Source organism: Delphinapterus leucas, chromosome 14, assembly GCF_059928025.1.
Source record: "Delphinapterus leucas isolate spDelLeu-1000000601 "Yukka" chromosome 14, BTC_Dleu_Yukka2, whole genome shotgun sequence".
NCBI classification, from domain to species: Eukaryota; Metazoa; Chordata; class Mammalia; order Artiodactyla; family Monodontidae; genus Delphinapterus; species Delphinapterus leucas.
The window spans coordinates 87,172,317-87,195,701 of NC_143142.1; the positions used below are offsets into that span (position 1 = coordinate 87,172,317).

Consider the following 23,385-nt stretch of genomic DNA (forward strand, 5'->3'; position numbering starts at 1 on the left):
CCTCACTGGTCACCAGGCACCAGAATACCAGCGTCCCCGCACAGGGCAGGCTGTCGCCCACGCATGCACGTACGCACGCGTAGCTGGACCTGAATTCCCTGATAGGAAAGCACGCTACATGCAGTGGTGTGTCGTCCATGGGTGTTCATGACAGGCGAATTTGGTATTAGTGAGCACGGGTGTACATCAGTTCTAACGACTGCACGGAATTCCGTTGTGTTTCATTACACGGTTTCCTGTTGCTGGATGCCCAGTGGCTGCCCAGTGCTGTAGTGTAACAGGAAGAGCTGGCGGTCAGGGGGCTTTAACCCTCGGCGCTGTGCTTATTCACCACACACATTCTCATCTGATCGACACGAGATACCGTGAAGCTAACTTAAACGGTAGACGAGCTGATGGGCCCAGTTCCCACACCAAGTATAGTAATCCCAGGAGGGTTATTTTGTGCCTGTACTTTTTGTACCTATGAGATGATTTCTTTTTAGCAAGTTCCAGAGTGAAATTACGGTGACAGAACGTGCACCTTGCATAGATTCTGACCCAGGGCGCCAGTGCACAGCGTTTTAAATTTTTTAAACGACCTTGTTCCATGTGCAGTGTGAGTTATGCTGTCGATAGTTTACACGGTGTCCTGGGGCCTGGGCTCCTGTCTGTGCTGCAGCCGGCACTGTGCACCTCACACCGTTGATGCTGGCCGAGTGAGCGTGCTGAGATGGGGGCGCGACTTAGAGGGCCATCCGTCAGTTTTTAGTTCACTGTTTTGGCTCTGACCGCCGTCCGTTTCGCTATTTAGTGTCTCTACTGTTTTTTAAAAACATTTTTTAGCCATCTGTGCAATAATAAAGTCCCCCTGTCCCCTGTCCCCAGCCAAACCTTTTTTTCCTTCTCGGTTACATTTTAACAGCAGCTTATTCTTTTTTTTTAATGGATGTAAATATATCCTTACCTTTCACTGAGAGAATATTTAAACATACATATTTTTTAAGTGTTTTCTTTCCTTTCAGTAAGTCTTTTTAATTGGCAGCTGTTGGCTAGGTATCAGTTTGGTCTCTTCCTTCGGGCTGCTCGTCTTCTTACGCTAATTCACTTTGTGTCCGTGTTGACAAATGAACGTCTGTGTGTATGAGTACTGTTGACTCGTGCGGACACTGACCCTTTCAGAGCCCACTGCCAGCCTGCTGGCAGGGCTTGCGGAGACCATCAGCCATGGCATCTGCCCTTGGCAGTGAGCCCTCCCCCGAGGCATGGCCTTTCCACCCTGACCAGCTTCTCAATAGACAGTGGTGGGAAAAAACTTTTACCGTCCCAATTAGCCTCATTGAGTTGCTAATTTTAACCTTACATATTTCAGTTAAATGTTTAGTTTTAGTTGTTCTGTTACATTTCGTTTTTTATTAGGATTTGATCCTTTTTCCTACATTTTGTTTAGAGATGGGTCTGGAGGAAGAGGAAGACAGTTCTGAAAGAAATGTGTCTAGAAAGGCTCGTCCCGAGGTCATCACCTTCACAGAGGAGGAGACGGCGCAGTTGGCCAAGATTCGGCCGCAGGAAAGTGCCACTGTCTCAGAGCAGGTGCTGGTGCAGTCGGCCGCCGAGAAGGACCGCATCAGCGAGATGAAGGACAGGCAGGCAGAGCTGGAGGCCGAGCCCAAGCACGCCAACTGCTGCTCCTACTGCCCCAAGAGCTTCAAGAAGCCCAGCGACCTGGTCAGGTGCGGTGCAGGCCCGCGGCCCGGGGGGTGGACGTGCGGTCTGCGCGCTCCTCTGCAACCCGTGCTGCGGTGTCTGAACCTGGCGCCCTTTGAGTGGCTCCTTCCTTTCTTGAGTCATGGTTGCAGGCCCGTGTGCGTTTGGAGCCTTCCTTGCGAGCTCATTGCGCACGTTAGCTAGAAGTTTGCTTGCTCTGTGGGTGCTTGTGCTTATTTCTGTGTGACGGTGGTCGCAGTAAAAGAGAATTAAAAATCATTTCCTGAGGAAGATGCGGCGCTGAGCCCAGCCTTGTAGGCGCACAGAACAGCAGCAGGTTCCTGCCCGCCCCACAGGGCGACCGGTCTGTATGGCGCGAGGCTCCATCACACGGGGAGGTGGCCCGAGCGCTGGGGGTCGAGTCCACGTCAGCCGCGAGGCGGTGATTGACGTGCGGTCTGGCAGAGTGGCGGAGGGCAGCTGACAGATGGGCTCCAGGAAAGAAGGCCGAAGTACAGCACTCTCTTAAAACATTTGGAGGATTTTCGTTTACGGTGGGGCCGGGGTGGGGGGCGCTCGTCTTTTGCTTCAGGAGGTGGAACTGCTGGGTAAAAGGTAGAGGGTGATTGAAGGGAGGAGCTGTCGGGATTTCAAGACGGGTAATAAGAGAGCCGGCTGCTTCAGAAAACCAAAGAGGCGTCTTCCTGTCCCTCTCTGTCGCACAGAGCCCTGCATGTGACAGGAGGGCAGACAGGCTGCCCAGAAGCTGCTAGGCTGGAAGTGCTCCTCGCGTGAGCGCAGCCAGTAACCCCTGCCCTTGTATTCCTGCCAGGCGGGAAGGGGCATGTGCCAGTGAGAGAGGGACGGGTAGACGGGCGAGGGGCAGTGGGCAAGGCCGGGCCAAGCTTGGGCACGGAGCCGAGATGGCGTCGTGTCCCGGTGGGTGGGGAGGAGGAACGAGCTAAGAAGATGACAGCGTGACTCCGAGGCCGGGAGTGAGACGCTGGAACCCTCAGCTACGGAGAGGACCGGGCGGTGGCCACAAGGGAGCAACACGCTGGGTGCGGGGCGGGGCAGGGCCCCAGCGGGAGGCAGGGGTGCGAATCGCAGACGAGGGCGTCGTGCTGGGCAGCCCCGTGGGCATCGTCGCGCCGCTGAGAAGGCCTGCAGCGCGTGGCCGGCGGGTGGTGCTGACGAGCAGCCAGCCGGGCCTGGAGGCGCGCCCCGGAGGCAGGACTGCTGACCCTGCACCCCCGTGAGGGGGCGAGGTGGCAGGTGCCCCTGGAAACGAGAAGCCTGCTGCGGCCTGGCAGCCGGCCTGCCTTCTCCTCCGTCCTTCATTTAACAATCGTGCGAGGCTCAGCTGCCCCCACTGCGTACTGGACAGGCGTCCTGGTGAAGCAACCCAGGACCGAAAACAGCGGAGGAGGCTATGAAGGGAGAGCCTTCCCCTCCCCAGAGACAAGCGCTATCAGCAGTTTCTTCTGTGCGTTTTTTCAGAAATGTCTACTCACACGTCAGCATTAACTTATGCAATTCTGGTCTCGGTTTAATTGTTACATATTGTGGGGTCTCAGACAGCTTTGTCAGTACCCGCCCACCTCTTTCATCCTTCACGGCGACGTCTTGTTCTGTCGTGTGGGCATCCCAGACCCCTGTTGATGACTGCCTAGTTCTCAGTGTGGAATCACTAGGCCAGCCCCACTGTCCTGTGCTCTGTGCGCACCTGTGTGGGTGCCCGGGGTCAGTGCTGATGGACACACCCACTGGCCTCCGAGGGCTGTGCCGTTTACATCCCCCAGCCTCTGAACACCTGCCCCTAGGCCCCCCAGCCGACAGTGGGTCATCGTCAGACAGATGGGAAAGGGATGGCTTGTCATTTTAACTTGCTCCTTTTAAATTCTGAGGCTGGGGAATACCTTTTCATGTGGCATTTGGGTGCGTGTGTTCCTTCTCTATGCTGCCTGTGTGTTGCCTGTTTTTCTACTGTGATATTTCTTGTCTTACTGCTGATTTGTAAGATTCTCTTTGGTTTTCAGGAAAGTTAGCCTTGTTTTCATTGGTCTTGCAGATTACTTTGTTGTCTTGTGGATTTTTGTTTATGGTATTATTTATATAGAGTGAAGCTTAAAAGTTTTGTTTTGCTAAATTTATTCAGTACATAGTCACGCATAATTTTTATTTATATGGATAGCTATAAATTTTAAATCATGAAGTTGTTTGTAAATGCGTATAAAGTTAAAAAGAAAGACACTTAATTGCAAATGCTTTCTGGCTAGGCATGTTCGAATCCACACTGGAGAAAAGCCATATAAATGCGATGAATGTGGGAAGAGTTTCACTGTTAAATCTACCCTGGACTGCCATGTGAAGACTCACACAGGTAGGAGCAAACACCTGCACTGTTGGTAGATGCCTTCCGACAGCATTTTATACTTGTTCCTGTGTATTTTTTTTGCACACATACTTTCAAGATGAAACAAAGCTTAAAAATCAGCAACCATGAAGAAATGAATATGGAAGATTTGTGATTCCCAACATGGAGAAAGTGATCTCTGACACCAAAGGAAAGGATCTAGGTCTCAGATGTGGCGTTGTAAGTTGTCTTACTCAGAGTTAAATACCTGTGTTAGGAAGATTACCTCTTAGTCTCATTCAGGCCAGAGTTTCAGTTTGTTGAAATTTTGTGAAAACTGGGGATTTCACAAATCTGATCACACTTACCAGGGAGCAACTCTGTTTCTGTGGGAAATCTGATAAAGGGAAACAATTAACGTCCAAATTTCATGGCCATTTTCTTCACCTAATGTGAGGAACTGAAGGTTAATCGTCCTAAGTAAAAGGTACTCAAGCTTCGCTTCTTGACTGTGCGCGGTGCGCCCTCATGGGTGAGGAGGCGGCCCGGGCCTCTGCCCGGTTGGAGTCTGTCCTCACTTGTGAGCCACTTCTCTGACCCGCCCATCCCTCATGTAGAAAATGGGGCAAACACGAGTACCCTCCCTCCACCCCCCGGTTTAAACTGCCTAGAAAAGTAAAAGTAGCACCTGGTAAACACGGAGTAAATGTTAGCGTCGTGAGGACACGTAGGATTATGACTATCAAACCAATTTACACTCTGAAGTTTTGGCCGTAAGCAGAATTGACCAAGGGAGTACAAGTGGAATTTCACACGTAGGCATAAAGTCCTGTGATTCTTTTCTGACGGGTTCGTGTGTGGAATTAGGTAAACAGATACACGAAGTCCTTCAGCTGCCTATTCTACGGACAGTTCTTCTGTTGTTTCCTTAGGATCTGTGCTTGACCCTCCCCTGCAGCCCTGGGCGCTGCCGAGGGTCAGGAGGGACCCGCTTAGTGGCTTTGTGTCCCGGGTCTCGCGTGGTAGCTCACGCGGCAGGTGCCGGCCACCCTAAGGACGCCTCCTGCGCACCAAGCCTCCGTGTGGGCTCCTGGGCGTCAGGACTAGGAAGAGAGTCTCTGGGAAGACACCTTCCAGGGCCCCCCTCAGCTGACTTCTGCGGCCCGAGCAGCACGGCTGCCAGCCCCAGGGCCCTGCCGCCGCGCCCAGCCCCGCCTGCCGGGCCTTCTTCACCCTGCAGCGCGCCTGTGTTAGAGGACTTGGCGCCCCAGGAGCTGGGCGCGTGCGCCCGGAGTGCAGTCTGCCGGGCGGCTTCCACCTGTGCCGGCGGCTCGGGCGCCCCTTTGTCAGCGGAGAAGACCGGTGAGGCGTGAGCTCACGCTTCGTAAAATCAGGGAGCGGAGCCCGAGATGCAGGGCGGGTCCCCGCTTCCGGCAGGGCTTGGTGTGCCTCCGTGTCGTGGAAAGACTGAATTCGGATCCTCGACAGTGAACTTCGCTTACTTTTAAGTTTTCCAGCCACCGGCCCTCCGGAGCGAGGGGCCCCGGGGAGCGCGGGGGACGGTGGACGCAGCGCGGTGGCAGCCAGGCCGCAGGCCGACGGGGGCGACCCGGCCAGCCCGCTGACGCACGGCTTCTTCTCCCAGGTCAGAAGCTCTTCAGCTGCCACGTCTGCAGCAACGCCTTCTCCACCAAGGGGAGCCTGAAGGTCCACATGCGTTTGCACACAGGAGCAAAGCCGTTCAAGTGTCCCCACTGTGAGCTGCGTTTCCGCACGTCCGGGCGGAGGAAGACTCACATGCAGTTTCACTACAAACCGGACCCTAAGAAAGCCAGGAAGCCTGGGCCCCGGGGGCCGCCGGAAGGGCCGCAGCCCGTGAGCGCGCCCCCTCCGCCCTCCTCCGACCCCAGCGTGTTCATCATGAACAGCCCCGTGCTGGCGGGGCAGCTGGACCAGAGTCTGCTGCAGCAGGGCCTGCTGGGCCAGGCCGTCCTTCCCGCCTCCGTGTCCGGTGAGTAGGGCTGACAGGCACCAAGGCTGTGGACGCCGGGACGGTTGGGCGGGGGCAACCTTCAGCCTCAGGACACTGCCCTTCCTGAGGGTTTCCCGCGAGGTCGCGGGAGGTTGAAGTCCTGACTTCCAGACACAGCTGCCTTTCCGTTTCCCATTCTTTCTAACGTCACTTCTGCATTTCAGGCTTCAGCTCTTTGTTTAGTTTGATGGGCTTAAACCTGTTTCTTTTTTAGTATTCTCACAAACTTAATAGCGAGACGTAATTTATAGCTACCCGTGAACCTTGCTTCTCATATACGAGTTATCCAATTGCTCTTGGGTCACACAGTATTTGAAAAGCATTAAATTTTAGTCAGTTGGGTTTTTTGTGCACTCACAAGTAACGTAGCAACTGTTAGTAGCTACTGGACACCTTAAGTGGCTTTCTTTCAGTTTCATGACCCACGGTGCAATTAAAGCATAATAAGACAAGATAATAGCGTTGTTTTAAATCCTGGGCTCATCAGTGTGATCTCTTGGAGCCTAGTTTTCTGATGTGTTTAAAATGGATAATATTATTTTCTATTTCACAAGGTTTGTTTTGTGATGATTAAATTAGGTATGTATGTGCCTATGTAAAGTAAATATTAGTATTTGTTAACTAGGTCATGTCGGTATGTGTTTAGAACTTCTGTATTTAGAAACCCAGTGCGTTTTTCCTGTTGGAGAAAGTGTCTGGTACGCAGTCATTCCTGTTCTTCCTCTGCAGCTGGTGGCGACTGGACAGTGTCTTTGACAGATGGAAGCCTGGCCACCCTCGAGGGCATACAGTTACAGTTGGCTGCTAACTTGGTTGCACCCAGTGTTCAAATCTCTGGGATCGACGCTTCCAGCATTAATAATATCACGCTACAGGTGCGACACCCACCAGGCTTTTCTGTGCTTTCAGATGGTCTGAGTCACACTCCGCGTGAAATTTCCATCACAACAACCTCTGTGCTTTCAGATTGACCCAAGCGTCCTGCAGCAGACATTACAGCAGGGTAACCTGCTTGCTCCACAGCCGACCGTGGAGCCCGGCCTGGCCCCGCAGCACAGCTCCCTTCAGACACCAGACAGTACAGTCCCGGCCAGCGTGGTCCTCCAGCCCATCTCAGGCCTGTCCTTGCAGCCCACGGTGACGTCTGCCAACCTGACCATAGGCCCGCTCTCGGAGCAGGATTCCGTGCTGACCACCAGCAGCAGTGGTGAGAGCTGCCGCTTCGGTTGACTGTGACAGCTGGAGTTTCAGCTCGCTGCTGACAGTCACAGATTTGGTTTGGGGACACTGGGATGCTGTTTTCTTCTCTTTATAAAGCTTAACGAATAAATGTCCTAAGAATAAAGTAAGCTTTTCTGACGATAAATGATGTTTAGTCAGCATATGCACAGAGATTGCATTCATGGAACCGGCTTCCTATTTCCTCATAAGGCTTTTTGTTTGTTTTTAAATGATTTCAGATTAAGGAATTAGAGATGACTGATACTGTATTTTGAATCCTTCTCTTTTTAAAGTAACAGTTGCACTAAAATATTTTAATATGAACAAGGAGGAAATGATTATTTTTTTAAGCCCAGCTTTGTTCTGTTTTATGACGATGACCAGGGACGCAAGACCTCTCTCAGGTGATGACATCACAAGGCCTGGTGTCCACCTCCAGTGGCCCCCACGAGATCACCCTGACCATTAACAACTCGAGCCTGAGCCAGGTGCTGGCGCAGGCTGCCGGGCCCACCGCTGTGTCGTCCTCAGGGTCGCCGCAGGAAATCACCCTGACCATCTCCGGTTAGTCTTAAAAGTTTTTAAATCCTTTCACCTGCAGTTTAGGTAACTCTTTTTTGTATCTTTTTCCTGCAAGACTGAGCTTTGCCTAAATCCAGTGCCTCAGGAAGTGTTTGTAATTTATGTGAGAATGATCATCCTGCAGCTCCCATCTGATACCAGGGATTAAACGTGGTGGTTCCTCACGGCACGTCCAGTTTGAGCCAGGTAGCTTTGTCAGATATATTTTGTTTAACCAAGAGCAGAAAACCATGGCTTCATAATTCTTACCATGCTCCTTTGAGCTAAAGGAGTTGAATCGGTATAAGTGGTTACACTAGGAGATTACAGATACCTACCCCCCTGACCTTTTCAGAATTCTTCTCAGATTATGTAGAAAATTATGGTAGAACTAGATAAGTGGGTGGAAGACACCCTTTGGCAGCCCAGGCCACCGAGCTTGGCAAGCTCATCCTCCATGTGAGTCACCAGCTAATGTGTTCCCTGTTCCAGGCCTGTGATGTTCACGGTCAGCTCTTCCCCGTATAGAGCATTAATTCTCACAATATGTTCTCATCTGAGTTAGCTTGGAGCATATTTTACAGGTGCGCTTTGCCCACATGACTCTTAGCTATGAGCTCTTCATGTTAACTGAGTGGTTCTTAAATTTAGCAACAATTTTTTGACCCTTACAGTGCACCAGGTCCTGTTCTAGTAACTTTGACAAATATTAACTCATTTAAGTCTCATAACAACCTTATGAGATTGTTGTTTTTTAAAGAAAAAAAAAAAGAAAAGAAAAACATTTTGCTGGGGTCAAAATAACCTCCCTGGAGACATAGTATGGCAGTGGCTGGAATACTGGGCTGATAGCCGTGTGAGCGGTCAGTGTAGTTATTACCTCTGTTGCCTGAGTTTTCTGCAAAAATCATTATTGGAAAAGAAAGAGTAGTTATTGAGAAGAAAACCAAAAGCTTGCTTTCTTAAGGGGTGTCTTTATTCCTTTCAATTTATGTGAGAAGTTTGAGGAACTATTCCTGGATGGAGCTTTGCTTCTCAGTGACGCGCAGTGGTTTTTTGATGCTAGCAGGCAGCAGAAATTAACTTTGAATTTTATCTAATTCACTAACTCGCTTCTTTTTTATTTAAAATATGTGTACTTTTATATATATATATATATTTGAATTTTAATGTTGGAAACATGGAAGAGTTATTTTCAGAAAGCTGTTTTGTTGATGGAATTAACTTTTTTTGCATAATCTCAATATTTGAGGGGTTGTGCTAGTCCTATACAAAAAACACATAACATATAGTTCGGCAAATGTGTTTTTGTGTTTGTGGCTTGTACTTCTGTTTCTCCTATGTTTTCCTATTATCGATCATTTAGTTATTTTATTGTTAATTTTTAGTGTATTAGGTGAATATAACTGCAATTAAAAATAAAAAAGCTTAAAAGGGTTATCCTAGGAGAAATCTTTGTCAGTTGATGAAATATAGGGGTTGCCCAAACTCTGGGCTTAAGATTTCTTATTCCTTTACTTCTCATTATTGTGTGTAATGAGAATTGGCTGTGGGGACTACTAACTCAACATTTTCTTATCACGTGCTGAGAAGTCTAGAAAAACTTTTAATTTGTGGTCGCCTGTGGAAAGCATCTAGCTGTGCTATAGAAATGTTTGGTTATATTGTCGAATGTTCTGTTTTCCATGAATGCACAGAATTATAAATGCTTATGAATGCTAGAATGCAAATACTACTTCAGTTAAGGTGTACAGACCTTTAGCAATTCCTAAGCTCTTTGGGAAAGAAGTTAAACATTGGGTAAAAGGCGAGGAGAGTCCTCAGTCTCCCCCAGTTGTCGTGTAAGTAAAAGTGCTCTTACCTGATGTCTTTAGTTATTAATAGAAAGCCACGTCAAGCAGAGAGTCAGAAAAACGATGCCTACACGATTTTGAGCATTTATCCGCAGGTCTTTGAAAATGGGTCTGCTCTGCTGGTAGGAGTTCTGCACGTTTTACTTTGCCCACACTTCCACCCCTGTTGCACAGACTCATTCCCCAGTTCTGTTTCTCTAGTGTGGCATGAGGGTGTCGGTGATGATGAAGCTGAGTGCAGCATCCTTTTGTCTTTTGGTTTTCATTGAAACAGCTCGGGTTTTTAATTTTCATGTTCCTCTGTTTCCATACTATCTTATTACATTATACAATTATGCTGTAATGTAAAGGGTACAAGCTAATGAAGCTGACAGAAGCCCATGTCTCTCGGTGGGAGTACATCACGGCGTGCTTGAGCCTGCTGTGCGCGTCCAGAGCGCCGTGGGGCAGTGACCCTCCCGCAGGAGACCTGTAGCGGCCACTGCTGCCGCAAGGGAGGCCTTGGTACCCTCCCTCGTGCCCCTCGATGCTGCAGCTGGGAGTCCACCATGTTTGGAAGTATTTCCAATTCGGTTTAAGTTTTATTCAACAAAGTGTGTAGCTCTAAGTGCCTAAATTCTGGGTTAAAGTAGAACTCTTAAGACGCACTTAAAAACTTTATAGCTTAAAAAGTGTGAACAGGTAGTTTCATTTTGGGAAATGTATTTCATGGTCTTATTTTCATTTTTTTTTCTCTTTAAATAGTATTAAAAATGAAATAGCTTTCACTTTTAAAAGGATGTTATTATATGTTTAACATACTTGCCAGTATGTGAATTAATGTGTTACTCTCAGATATCACAGTATTAATTTCTGTTTAGGTCAAGATCTTATTCAGCACAGTTCTAATGGAAGTAGTGAACTGAACGGAAGCATAAGATTGTCAGCACCTGCAATCAATAATCAATCTACGGGTGCCACCTTGACCATAAGCAATGATCAACTTCTCTCACAGAGTGCAACATTAAACGCTTCAGGTATGCAGCTAATGATCCAGCCACGAGAGGCTTCATAACGTCTCATAGTTATAGGGCTCTGCACCTGGTCAGCGGAGAGAAGTCACCTGTCTTCTTGCGTGACGAGTGTGTCAGCTGCGTGTTCTAATACGTTTGATGTGATTCTGTGATGATTAGTGGCTTATGTATAATTCTAGGACACAGAACTGTCTCGAGTGTTATTAACCTTTTAAGATCGTTTCCACCTTCTAAAGAACAAAGGTAAATAATCTTATTCAAATATGCAAGGCATTGTGTATGTCTGCAAGTCACAAAGCTGTCCCTGTGTCACCCAGGCTGAAAGTGCCTCTGGCTCATTACTTTATGCCCTGCGGTGAGAATGTTTGGGCACCAGCTGAAGGTAGGATGGCAGAATTAAAAGAAGACATCTTACTAAGGTTTTGAAGTATAGGCTTTAATAAAAAATAGAGCTCCAGTAAAATAGGTCACAGCTTCATAAGTAAGCGTTAACAGTTGAGGATGCCATACCTGTTTGCCTTACCTTGTAGAGATTTCATTACTTTCTTAGCCCTCTTTATTTTCCAACTCTGTATATCATTTTTTGAGAAAAAAAATTTAATCTTTAGATATGTTTGTACCCCCAGCTAGACTTTTTTTCGTGCTTAATTGAAATGCTTTCTTAGCCAGTAATTCTTCTATTCACTGAAAGATTGTGGTGCATACTGTATGGTAAGAAGTATACTAAATCTGGGTGTGTCATGTTGGGCAAGGCAACTACGGTCCCCTTGCATTTTGGGTCCTAGAAACGAACAGAGCAGACGTTTATTGAAGAAAGCCGTAAATCAGTGTAGGATTAACGGCAGTAGCGATACATAAAGGGGAGAAGGGCGCCCAGGGAGCACGTCTCAGGGGTGGGGGGTTGACCTGGTCGGGGCGGCCTCCCGAGGCGGGAGCCCTGGCCGTGGGGGGGCATTTCTCCCCCGCGAGCGAGGGCTTGATGGATCTGCAGATGCCGCAGGGCGGGGACTTGATGAAGTGAAGCAGGCGGTGAGCTGAGGCAGCTGCACACAGTGAGGTTCCACTCAGGACCCTGAGGGGCTTTCTGTCCACCCCTCCCCTTTGCTGAAGGGTAAACTGACACCCGGCTGGTTAAGAGCCTTGTTGGAATCACGTGTTGGCGGATCTGGGCAGATGCAAACTCTGGACTTCTGGCCGATGACCGTTTCCACTGTACCACTGCTCTCCGTGTGTTCCTGTCTCTACTTGGCTTTTAACTCTGTCCCTCCTGCGTCGGTTTGCTTGTTTAATTTTGGGGCTCTAAGAAAATTGTATCCCAGAACTGAATTCTTGTACTTATTAATTTGAAATGAGAGTCTTTTGGTTTTGTTTGCAATTCAGGGGAATTTTGTTTTATATTATAATTGGCTATGAAAGCTAGTACTTTCAGGTTATAATTTAGCCTGTAATAGGTAAGACTTCTACAGTATATCATGTACTACTCAAGTTACATAGCAAACTTGTTTCTGCAGCTGTTTCCTGAAAGTCTTAGTTTGTGTCTTTTTGTAAAGGACTAGACACTGTGTTCTTTCTTATCACCTCTGGGGTTCTGATCACCTCTCTCACCCTGCGTGGTGCGTGGTGCGCGGTGCGTGTTGCAACATGAAGATGTGTCTCTTGTGTTTGGCCCGAATGAGTGGTGTCACGCTCTGGTGGGGGTCTCTGTCCTGGAATGCTGGGATGTCAGGCTCTCCCCGCCTCCTGCTTCCCTGAGGAGTAAACTGGCTGTAGGTGGTGGAATCTTACATCTCCTTGGAAGCCCTGCTTCATGTCTGTAGTGAGTCCTGGGCAAATCGATGGAAAGACAAGGAGAGTTTTAGGTGTTTCCCTTTAAATGGAGGAGTGTTTTGCGCTACTTGGTGACCCTGGATGTTCGCTGGTACAGCAGATTACTTAAAGCTGGTGATGTTCTGATCAGAATGGAGAAGGGGATGGAGGGAGAGCCCAGGAACGCAGAGGGCTCTGTTCTGGCCACCTGTATTTCTTTAAACCTCTGTCTTCTGTGAGTCAGACAATGGGTGTTCCACCTTGTACATCTGCCTCCACAGATACAGAGTGATGGTCTCACGGGCAGGGGAAGAGCGGTCAGTTGTGTACAGGGCTCCTGTATGCCATGCACTGATGTTTCTTTAAAAACAACACGCAGGCCCCTTTCTTCTGATTTAATTTTTTTTTTCTCTCTCTTAAGACTTATTGTTGTAGAGCCAGCTGAGAACTTTTCTCTCTTCTTCTTTTTTGACGCTACTTTAGCTTAATTTGGTACCTTATTAAAAAAATTTTTTTCAGGAGTTTCATGATATTAGAGAATAAAAGGTGTGCTCATAACTAAAGGACATTTGTTTAATAATGTAGTATCAGTTATTATAAATACAGGATTAGTTTTATATAAGCAACTCAGTTGTATTACGATCTCAAATACCTTTGGCATCTTTGAATAATCCTGAATATAGGAAAAGATTCTTCATACGCTGAACCACTTGATCCTTGACTCTAAGCAGATGTTTTTAGAGAGGTTTGCGTATTCCACTAGTGCTAGTTATAATTAAGTGGCTGATTTCATCTATATCCTATTGTCAAGAGATTGCATCTTAATGGGCAACATTTATCTTAGAATCAGTCAGCCCCAGGCCGAGCTTCAGGCCACACCAATAAGAACTGAAATTGAAGTGACTTTGAGATTAAACACGCCTCTTCTAAGATGAGCACCAAAATACAGACTTTCGGTGTCACCCGGTGAAAGTCATGTTGCAGGCCCTTGATCACCTGTGGAAAGCATCTGTCTTCTGTGAGTCAGACATTAGGTGTTCCACCTTGTACATCTGCCTCCACAGATACAGAGTGATGGTCTCACGGGCAGGGGACGAGCATGGTGACTGTGCGCATGGTTGTCGTCGTTAACCCTCTGTGTGAGCAGCACGTGGTGGGCTGCCAGCTTCTAGGGCAGCTTTTGGGCTCTTTGCGCCTTAGTTGGAAGTAGGCTGTTACCATTTAGGGATTTACAAATAAGTCGATGTGCCCCGATGAGTCAGAATTTCACATCCAGAACGAAAGCATGTGCTTTTGTTCAGATGTGTGATATGGGTTTGAAGGCCATTTCCAGATCCGATCCAGGTAACACCCATGACAAAGGGGTTTCCTAGAAAATGGGCAAGTATTCTATAAGTACCCTTTCAGAGGCAGAAAGTTATTATTAGTGGAGGCTTGAAATTTAGCACAGCTTTTTAAGGAATTTAACATTGTCTTTTTGTTCTTACCTGAGTCCCTTTTTTTTTTTTTTTTGATTTTAGAATACTTTATTTATTTATTTATTTATTTTAAACATCTTTATTGGAGTATAATTGCTTTACAATGGTGTGTTAGTTTCTGCTGTATAACAGAGTGAGTCAGCTGTACATGTACATATATCCCCATATCTCCTCCCTCTTGCGTCTCCCTCCCACCCTCCCTATCCCACCCCTCTAGGTGGTCACAAAGCACCCAGCTGATCTCCCTGGGCTATGCGGCCGCTTCCCACTAGCTCTCTGTTTTACATTTGGTAGTGTATATATGTCCATGCCACTCCCTCACTTCATCCCAGCTCACCCTTCCCCCTCCCTGTGTCCTCAGGTCCATTCTCTGCATCTGCATCATTATTCCTGTCCTGCCCCGAGGTTCTTCAGAACCTTTTTTTGTTGTTGTTAGATTCCATATATATGTGTTAGCATACGGTATTTTTCTCTTTCTGACTTACTTCACTCTGTATGACAGACTCTAGGTCCATCCACCTCCCTACAAATAACTCAATTTCGTTTCTTTTTATGGCTCAGTAATATTCCATTGTATATATGTGCCACATCTTCTTTATCCATTCATCTGTCGATGTACACTTAGGTTGCTTCCATGTCCTGGCTAAATAGAGCTGCGGTGAACATTGTGGTACATGACTTTTTTTGAATTATGGTTTCCTCAGGGTATAGGCCCAGTAGTGGGATTGCTGGGTCATATGGTAGTTCTATTTGTAGTTTTTTAAGGAACCCCCCATACTGTTTGTAGATTTTTTCATGATATGGTCATTCTGACTGGTGTGAGGTGGTACCTCATTATAGTTTTGATTTGCATTTCTCTAATGATTAGTGATGTTGAGCATTTTTTCATGTGTTTGTTGACTGTCTGTATATCTTTGAAGAAATGTCTGTTTAGCTCTTCCGCTCATTTTTTGGATTGGGTTGTTTGTTTTTTTGATATTGAGCTGCACATGAGCTGCTTGTAAATTTTGGAGATTGGTCCTTTGTCAGTTGCTTCATTTGCAAATATTTTCTCCCATTCTGAGGGTTGTCTTTTGATCTTGTTTATGGTTTCCTTTGCTGTGCAAAAGCTTTGAAGTTTCATTAGGTCCCATTTGTTTATTTTCGTTTTTATTTCCATTTCTCTAGGAGGTGGGTCAATAAGGATCTTGCTGTGATTTATGTCATAGAGTGTTCTGCCTATGTTTTCCTCTAAGAGTTTTATAGTGTCTGGCCTTATGTTTAGGTCTTTAATCCATTTTAAGTTTATTTGGGTGTGTGGTGTTAAGGAGTGTTCTAATTTCATTCTTTTACATGTAGCTCTCCAGTTTTCCCAGCACCACTTATTGAAGAGGCTGTCTTTCCTCCATTGTATATTCTTGCCTCCTTTATCAAAGATAAGGTGACCGTATGTGCGTGGGTTTATCTCTGGGCTTCCTATCCTGTTCCACTGATCTGTATTTCTGTTTTTGTGCCAGTGCCATACTGTCTTGATTACTGTAGCTTTGTAGTATATTCTGAAGTCGGGAGCCTGATTCTTCCAGCTCCGTTTTTCTTTCTCAAGACTGCTTTGGCTCCTCGGGGTCTTTTGTGTTTCCATACAAATTGTGCATTTTTTTGTTCTAGTTCTGTGAAAAATGCCATTGGTAGTTTGATAGGGATTGCACTGAATCTGTAGATTGCTTTGGGTAGTAGAGTCATTTTCACAATGTTGATTCTTCCCATCCAAGTATATGGTATCTCTCTCCATCTGTTTGTATCATCTTTAATTTCTTTCATCAGTGTCTTATAGTTTTCTGCATACAGGTCTTTTGTCTCCTTGGGTAGGTTTATTCCTAGGCATTTTATTCTTTTTGTGGCAGTGGTAAATGGGAGTGCTTCCTTAATTTCTCTTTCAGATTTTTCATCATTGGTGTGTAGGAATGCAAGAGATTCTGTGCATTAGTTTTGTATCCTGCTACTTTACCGAATTCATTGATTAGCTCTAGTAGTTCTCTGGTAGCATCTTTAGGATTCTCTGTGTATAGCATCATGTCATCTGCAAACAGTGACAGCTTTACTTCTTCTTTTCCGATTTGGATTCCTTTTATTTCTTTTTCATCTCTGATGGCTGTGGCTAAAAATTCCAAAACTATGTTGAATAATAGTGGTGAGGGTGGGCAACCTCGTCTTGTTCCTGATCTCAGTGGAGATGGTTTCAGTTTTTCACCATTAAGAATGATGTTGGCTGTGGGTTTGTCATATACGGCCTTTTATTATGTTGAGGTAAGTTCCCTCTATGCCAACTTTCTGGAGGGTTTTTATCATAAATCGGTGTTGAATTTTGTTGAAAGCTTTTTCTGCATCTATTGAGATGATCATATGGTTTTTCTCCTTCAGTTTGTTAATATGGTGTGTCACATTGATTGGTTTGCATATACTGAAGAATCCTTGCATTGCTGGGATAAACCCCACTTGATCATGCCATGGTGTATGATCCTTTTTAATGTGCTGTTGGATTCTGTTTGCTAGTATTTTGTGGAGGATTTTTGCATCTATGTTCATCAGTGATATTGGCCTGTAGTTTTCTTTCTTTGTGACATCCTTGTCTGGTTTTGGTGTCAGGGTGATGGTGGCCTCATAGAACGAGTTTGGGAGTGTTCCTCCCTCTGCTATATTTTGGAAGAGCTTGAGAAGGATAGGTGTTAGCTCTTCTCTAAATGTTTGGTAGAATTCGCCTGTGAAGCCATCTGGTCCTGGGCTTTTGTTTGCTGGAAGATTTTTAATCACAGTCTCAATTTCTATGCTTGTGATTGATCTGTTTATATTTTCTATTTCTTCCTGGTTCAGTCTCGGAAGGTTGTGCATTTCTGAGAATCTGTGCATTTCTTCCAGGTTGTCCATTTTATTGGCATAGAGTTGCTTGTAGTAATCTCTCACGATCCTTTGTATTTCTGCAGTGTCAGTTGTTACTTCTCCTTTTCCATTTCTAATTCTATTGATTTGAGTCTTCTCCCTTTTTTCTTGATGAGTCTGGCTAATGGTTTATCAATTTTGTTTATCTTCTCAAAGAACCAGCTTTCAGTTTTATTGATCTTTGCTGTTGGTTCCTTGATTTCTTTTTTGTTTATTTCTGATCTGATCTTTATGATTTCTTTCCTTCTGCTAACTTTGGGGGTTTTTTTGTTCTTCTTTCTCTAATTCCTTTAGGTGTAAGGTTAGGTTGTTTGTTTGAGATGTTTCTTGTTTCTTGAGGTGGGACTGTAGTGCTACAAACTTCCCTCTTGGAACTGGTTTTGCTGCGCCCCGTAGGTTCTGGGTCGCCGTGTTTTCATAGTCATCTGAGTCCCTTTTTAAGGTAATGTTGGTGATGAATTGAGTTCTGCTTTCAGTGAGAGAAGGATCAGTTCTTTGTTTACTAGTTCTCTGTGAGGTTATTTTGACCTCCGTTTCTCCTAGATTTAAGTACAGTCAGTTACTTACTTCCCAACAGCTCAGAAATGTTAACGGCCCCTACCAGTGGGTGCACTTTACCATCAGACGCTCTTCCCACTCTTCCTGGGGGTGAGGCCAGTCAGGGCACCTTTCCTGTTCCCGACTCCCCGCCTCCTCTCACCCCTTTTTTGTTAATCTCAAGAAAAAAGTGATCTCACACCTTGTCAGCTTGTTATGAAACCCTCCAAAATTATCATTAAGTTTTCTTAGAGGCTGTGAAGACTTATCCCAAAAAAGACTGAAAACAGGGTGGGTTTGATGAACATACAGAACTTGTTAATCCTTTAAAGGTTACTCTTTTTGAGTTAAGAGTCATGAAGTGAAGTAGGGCTTAGGTGGCTGTGATGTGTCCTAGGGGAATAGAAGAAATAAGAAAAAATAAGTGGGAACTAAAAGTAAGAGTCTACAGTGTTTACTTCAGTATTGAATCTTAATTTTCCTGTTAAGAGTATTTAATTTGAATTTTAAATTATGGCTTCTAGAGCTTTAAGCAAATACTTTCATATGGCTAAGAGGTCTGTATTAAACAAATATAATTACAGCTTTTTATTATTTTAATCATTTAATTGCATGCGTAAGAAAATTTTTAAACACAGGTTCTTTTCGACCATATTGAGACTAGTTCTGCCTGAACTAGGGTCATCCTTCTTGTGGGAAGTCTCTTGAATTAAGAACATTATTAAAGGTTGCGTCACCACCACACTGTTTGAGTTGAAATATGAGCTCTGGCCTTCCGTGAAGTTGTTCCGTCTTTTCTCTGAACTTTGTGTCAGGGTTCACCTTAGTTAATGAACTCGCAGGCTTCTGTTTTCTCTTTGCATTCCTTGTGCTGCACGTCCTGGAACCTTCCACTACCTTAACCACCCTCAGAACGTCGGACGTAGTTCACTGGTCGGAAGGGGAGAAGGTCTGCGTCTCCTTAGTTGCAGGAGTTGTGGTGAGGTCTGGAGTCCTGTGGCTACTCCGGGATGATCCCTGAGCCCGTGGGGTGCTCTTGGCCGACGTGGCCCTCACACCACCGTGCTTCTCCAGCCCGCGCCCTGCGGCCGGCCCCATCCTCTCCTTAGGGTTCTGACTGAACGGCAGCTTGTGGAGCTGCTCCTCGCCAGGTCCTGCAGGGTCCTTCTTGTTCATCCTCACCCCTCCCGATGGCGTCACACCTGCATGCGTTTGCGAGAGTTCGGGTATGTGGAGGGGATGCCCGGTGAGGTGGTAGCCCGGGTACCTCCGCAGATCCACACTCCCCTCCCGTCCTGGCGGCCGGGCACGGGCGCTGTGCAGACGCGAGCGAGGGGGGGCTGGCGAGGTTCTCGGGAGCCGCGTGGCTGCTTCAGAGCGGAGACTCCCAGCCTCCTAATGGTTGTACTGCTTTTGAAGGTTCCAGGTGTGTGCCGCACAGTGTGGGACTCCGGGAGTGTGGATCTGTGGAGGACGCCAGTTACAAGTAAGTAGCCTGGTTCCCTGTGCCCGACTCGGGCAGACCCAGGTCTCAGCAGAGGACCGCGGGAGTCTCGTGGTGTTTTGTGTTCAGACCTAATTAGGGACTAGTGTTCGGAAGTTCTGCTTTAGGTGTCATCTTGGGGTTGCTAGCACCTGGAACGGTGGCTGATGCAAGTGGGTGATAAGTCACGTTTGCTAGATGAATGGAAGGACAGCTTGTGAGAATTGTGCGTGCGTGTGTGTACACGTGCATGTGCATGTGTGTTATGCTTACAAGTAAAAACTTTAAACAATTGTGTTTTGTTGGTGCCCGCCACAGGACTTTGATAATACCATGCTAAGCCCATTTCGTTTGCCAGTAGGTGCATGAGTTTCAGTGTTGTGGAAGAGAAGGCCTTCCTTTCTTTGCCCGATATGTCCCAGACGTCTTCCTTTCTGTTATATCGTTAGCTACAAGGGGAAAATATTATAGTGTTTTGTTTTGTTCTCCAAAGAAAATTAAGGTGTCCTGCAGGATAAATTAGTATTTAAAGGATTGCATGAGGTTGATTTTGATTGCCTGTGTTTCAGAATAGGTGAACGTAAGCACAGTTGTCAGATGTTACACTGTGGAGCTGGTTGTCGCTCAGTGGGTCCCGTTTCATTCCTCTCTCCAGGCTGGTCTCTGGTCCTGGATGAGGACAGTGTCCTGGAAATTCTTGTCTGAGTCTCCTTCTGCACTGGCAGCGGTGACTGGGCCTTAGGGTCACTTTTTCACTCTCCTTTACGGCTTTTTTCTCTGTTTACACTTCAGAAGCAGAGTACATTTACGTGTAAGGACATGTAGATATTTACAGAAGCCTTGCCATAACGTTGGAATCAAAGATACTGTGATTGCCTTCGTGCACTTTCACAAGCTCAGGCAATGTAAATGCTGATTATGACAGATGCGTTCCTTTATGAACACTGTCTTCCCGTGCGAATAACATTGGACTTACCTACTTTCCCGTTTTGCCTCTTCTGTAGAACTTAATGCCACAGCTGGAAGCCTGCCTTTGACAACACCCATGTCCCCATCTGCCACATCTGCCCAGAACCTGGTCATGTCCTCATCGGGAGTGGGGGCAGAGGCCAGTGTCACGCTGACCCTGGCTGACACTCAGGGTTTGCTCTCCGGGGGGCTGGACACGGTCACGCTCAACATCGCTTCTCAGGTGAGTTCCTGTGTTCCCCCTGCCCCACGGGGTCGTCCCGGGGAACTTATCACTTTCCTGAGTGTGTGTTCTGAATACGCCCTTTCAAAGCTGAAGTGGTTTTTTCTGATTAAATTGAAAAAGTAATTTGTTAAAGTGGGGAGTACAAGAAAATCCAGACAATACAGAAAAGCATTTAAAAAAATCCACTACCCAAACGGAACTGCACTTAACGTTTGAGTGTGTCTACCCTTGTAAACCTTTCTATTCATACGTACAGATGCGTATTTTCTAACTTTTACAGAAATGAGCTCACGTATATATCGTGTAGTGTAAACTTCTCCCCCCTCATTAATTATATTGTGAATATCTTCCCATCAGTGATTTTAGCAGTGCAGACGTTTGTAATGACTGTACCACCATTCGTCTTGTAGATGAGTTTACTGAGGGGCACTACGTTGCATCCAGGGTTTGTTATTAGTAGGATGGAAATTCTTATGCTCTGTATCACTTATGTTCTTAGATGAATCCCTGCAGGAGATGTGCTGGATAGAAGGGTGTACATTTTAGATAACGCATTGAGCTTAAGATGCCGAAAAACCTTTCACAGCTTAATTAGAAAACTCATGAGAAAGGATGATTAATTACAGTGATGAATCCCTGTAGTAAAGCGCTGTAGGAGTTTCGACAGCGAACCTGTCTGCTGGTCCCTGTCTGTGTGTGTGCCCGGCTGTGCGTGTCCCCGGCTGTGCGTGTGCCCGGCTGTGCGTGTGCCCGGCTGTGCGTGTCCCCGGCTGTGCGTGTCCCCGGCTGTGCGTGTGCCCGGCTGTGCGTGTCGCTGGATGTGAAGAGGCAGGCTGGGCAGCGGAGTAGACAGTCACCTGCTCTCCTGGCTGGAGCCTCGTCTCCGCTCTGGGCTCTCACTGTGCAGGGAAACGCTGACGGCTGTGGCATCCAGAGCAGGGTCTCTTCTGATCCTGCCACAGGTGCGTGCTGGCTGTTTTGACTGCAGGAAGATGGGTTACCTCTTCTAGGTCCTCGCTCTTTCCCTTTGTAGAACGGTCACGTGTCCTCTGCTCGCTTTGGGCTCACGCCCTGTGAGATCCCCTGCCAGCATGCCCGGCCCTTTCCCCGGGGAACACGTGGGACACTGCATGCGAGGGGCTTCTGTCCCGGCCGACCAGAACGCTCCCTCCCAGGCGATTTTGACTCAGCAGCCTGGGCCCCCTGAGCAGTTGAGGGGTCTACAAAATTCATGTGCACTTGGGGAATGAGAATTATTACAATTTCCACCTCAGTGTAAATGAAATATAGCAAAGAAACAGACTGCAAGTAATAATACAAACCAAAAATAAGTGACTTCTAGATGATGCCATTTTAGCGGATTCAGGTCATCATTTCTGTAAGTATAGCTAATTGTTGAGCATTTATTTTATAAGGCACTTGGTTTTTGAATCAGGGCATTTGCATTAAGAATACTTAACATGAGCCTTTGGAACACCAGCCGTAAGCTAGTAAATCACGTCGTATTCAGGATTCTTTTTAATTAAGCTTTTTTATTTTGAGATAATTGTGGATTCGCAGGCAGTTGTAAGAAATAACACAGATCCCGTAGACCCCCTACCCAGTTTCTCCAGTGGTAGCATCTTGTAAAACCAGGGCACCGCACCCTCCAGGTGTTGTCATTGGCACAGTCAGGACGCAGAACATGCCCATCCCCACAAGGATCCCTCAGGTTGCCCTTTTAGCCACGTCTGCTTCCCCTTCCCCCTGACAACTGCTGATCTCTTCTACAGTGTTGTCATTTCAAAACAAAAAGGAATTGTAATTTCCCCTTGATAAACCTGTATGAGCTAAGAGTCTCAAATGTCTTAGCTTTAGTTGGGAATATATGAATTTATTGAGCCAGCACTTCTTCAGGTGTGTCAGAATTTCTGGCCAGCAGTTGTATTTGTTCTTGATTAATAAAATAAGGAAATGTGAATTTATTGATTTTGATTGACAAATTTGATTAATTTTTCAAAATTGGGTACCAACACTGGGTACCAACTGTCTAATCAGAGTGGGGGCCAAAGCCAGCCACAGACACATAAAAGTGCAGCAGTAACTGCTACTTGAAGATAGCAATATTCAACCGACTTCCCTGTGTAAGGGGGGTAGTGGACATGATGCTTTATTAGGGTACATAGGAACTTTTCAATCCATCCCACGTTTGTGTAAGAAAATTGGACTGATGGATGGAGATACCTAAAATATTATTTCACTTTTTAAAAAATTGCCTATGGAAAGTAAAGAATCTTAATTGAAGCTCTCTTTTTTCTAGAATCTAGATGACCTTGTAAATTTATTTTCTGCCCCATATATCCCATATTCTACCCCGTTGCCTTTGTTTCCCCATCTGCCTTGGGTGGCGTCTTTGCAGTAAGAAGTGCACCTGAAATCCTCTGGTGGAGGAAGTGTTCGCAGCGCCGTCTGGCCCTGCGTTTCATCTCCCCGCCCGCTCCTCGCCTCTGTCCTCCTGGTTCGGGCTCAGCCTGTGTCAGTCCCGTGAGGGCATTGAGCAGCAGCCCTCTCCTTCAGCTTGCAGGCCCCCAGCGACATGGGCCATGTTCTGTGTGGCCGTGTGACCCCTTACCCCTTTGCATCGTGCATTGATGGGGAGTCTTCAAATCCATGGTTTTGAGTGAGTGTTTTGAGGATGTGTGAAATACACTTCGAATCAGCTTTAATTGTAGCAGCTCGAGTTGTGTTCTTAGTATGGAGCCCGCATTTGCAGTACAGTGTTGGTCCCTTTAGGTTGAACTTAGTCTCTGCACTCATTCCCTGCATTGCCCTCACCACATCCATTCTCTCTCTCTGTCTCAGATTCACAGTCAGTTGATAAAGGTGTGCTGGCGTGGCAGTAAGACTCAAAGTTGTTTTTATGTCGATTTTTAGACAAATGTTCTTTATATATATGTATTTTTTTACAAGGTTACTGAGATATAATTTATATATCGTAAAGTTCACCCGTGTATTTAAAGTGTGCGATTTAATGGTCTTTAGTATATTTGCAGAGCTGTACAACCATCACCATATCTAATTTTAGAACAGTTCATCACCTGAGAAGAACCCTTGTCCCATTAGCAGTTAGCAGTCACTCCCCAAGTCCCTCCCTCGACCCCAGATCCACCCCACCCCTGCAGGTCTCCCCCAGCCCCTGGCAACCACTGATCCACTCTCTGTAGATTTGCCGATTCTGGGCGCTTCCCATAAATGGAATCATAAGACTCTGG

The 23,385-nt window shown here is 46.4% G+C and overlaps 1 protein-coding gene across 15 annotated transcripts in view; it reads left to right on the top strand.

The window, feature by feature from the left end:
- The window catches only part of ZNF236 (zinc finger protein 236), a 102,440-nt gene that overhangs the window by 70,043 nt on the left and 9,012 nt on the right, over positions 1-23,385 (top strand). For 14 of the 15 annotated variants that reach the window (XM_089895331.1, XM_089895333.1, XM_089895340.1 and 11 more), the window contains 8 exons: positions 1,430-1,712; positions 3,966-4,069; positions 5,688-6,053; positions 6,804-6,949; positions 7,041-7,281; positions 7,680-7,859; positions 10,570-10,725; positions 19,944-20,131. In XM_089895331.1, the coding sequence (XP_089751457.1) occupies positions 1,430-1,712; positions 3,966-4,069; positions 5,688-6,053; positions 6,804-6,949; positions 7,041-7,281; positions 7,680-7,859; positions 10,570-10,725; positions 19,944-20,131 (1,664 nt within the window). Of the gene's footprint in view, positions 1-1,429; positions 1,713-3,965; positions 4,070-5,687; positions 6,054-6,803; positions 6,950-7,040; positions 7,282-7,679; positions 7,860-10,569; positions 10,726-18,875; positions 18,943-19,943; positions 20,132-23,385 lie in introns of those variants that run through there. The other variant, XM_089895345.1, reaches the window with a different exon arrangement.